Source organism: Geospiza fortis, unplaced genomic scaffold (assembly GCF_000277835.1).
Source record: "Geospiza fortis unplaced genomic scaffold, GeoFor_1.0 scaffold194, whole genome shotgun sequence".
In the NCBI taxonomy this organism is placed as follows: Eukaryota; Metazoa; Chordata; class Aves; order Passeriformes; family Thraupidae; genus Geospiza; species Geospiza fortis.
Window position 1 is genome coordinate 4,589,142 of NW_005054322.1, and position 1,173 is coordinate 4,590,314.

A 1,173-nucleotide genomic window follows, 5' to 3' on the forward strand; every position below is an offset into this window, starting at 1 on the left:
CGGCCCTCAGCGCGGGCCCTGCAGCCGTGGCGGAGCGCAGCGAGACCCCGACCTGAGCCCGGCTCGGCGCCGCCACAGCGCGGGTGACAGCTCTCCGAGCAGCAGCCCCGGAGGATGGAAGAGAAAAGCAGTAAGCCTTTTTAAAAATTTATATCTATATATGTATATGTACGCATGGTTTGGGCAGCCATTAGTCTTGTAAGAAACATTTTTAGGAGTCAACTGTCTTGACCTATTTTCCCGTTCAACTCAATGAATTATCCAGAATGAATGGCAAGGTTTGGGGTTGATTTCCTTATTCAGTTACAGCATAGAAAAGGTGAAGGAGCGAACGTAAATAAGGCATGTTTTACGCTGTCCGTGTCATTATGGGCTGCCCACGGAGGTGGTGGAGTCACCGTCCCTGCAGGTGTTTTAGGGAAGACTGGATGTGGCACTCAGTGCCATGGTCCAGTTGGCATCCTGCAGCTCGGTCACAGGTTGGACTGGATGATCTCAGAGGTCTTTTCCAACCTATTTGATTCCGTGCTTCATGGGGATAAAAATTTGGAACCTTCAGTGTGGTTGAAGAGTACTCTCTTACTTCTTAGTATTCTTGCAGTGAAGGGTATCTTGCATTTGTCAAGAAACAGATTCAGTAATTATTTACCTAAAAACAGCTTTCCTTTTTTCCCCCTAAATAAAGTGATTTAGTTAAAGTACTGCTGTACTGAGCACATCGATTTAGGGAAAAAAAACCAACTGTGAGTTAATGGGCAGGGGGGTTGTGTATGCTCATCTGAATGTGCTGGAAAGTTTGGGTCATCTTGTGACAGCTTCATGCTTGAAGGACAGTAAGAAATGACCTAAGTAAAAAAAATTGCTCACATTGCTTGTTTGAGTGTTCCTCAGCTAGATCTTGATAAGGCGTGGGATGACTGTTTGAAAGGGGAGTGAGTATTTCAACACAGCATATTCTCACACAGTGCTCCTCCACTGATGCCCACTGCAGTATTTACCAGTATAAATTTTGAAAAGCTGAGTAACTACAACTATTTTTAATTTATCACCCAATCTCTTACTCACTTGTCCATTCTTCACCTCTTGCAGTGCTGTGTGACTTCTTTGAAGAGGAGAAACTTACCAGTTCCAGGGAGGAGAGCACTGAAGGTAGTATAATTTGGATTTATGGAG

The 1,173-nt window shown here is 44.8% G+C and overlaps 1 protein-coding gene across 1 annotated transcript in view; it reads left to right on the forward strand.

Moving 5' to 3' along the window:
* Positions 1-1,173, forward strand: part of LOC102043625 (SET domain bifurcated histone lysine methyltransferase 2) — a 48,873-nt gene continuing 47,700 nt past the window's right edge. The window contains exons 1-2 of the mRNA XM_031056784.1: positions 1-130; positions 1,090-1,149. Coding sequence (XP_030912644.1) covers positions 115-130; positions 1,090-1,149 — 76 coding nt within the window. The 5' untranslated portion in view covers positions 1-114. The remainder of the gene's footprint in view (positions 131-1,089; positions 1,150-1,173) is intronic.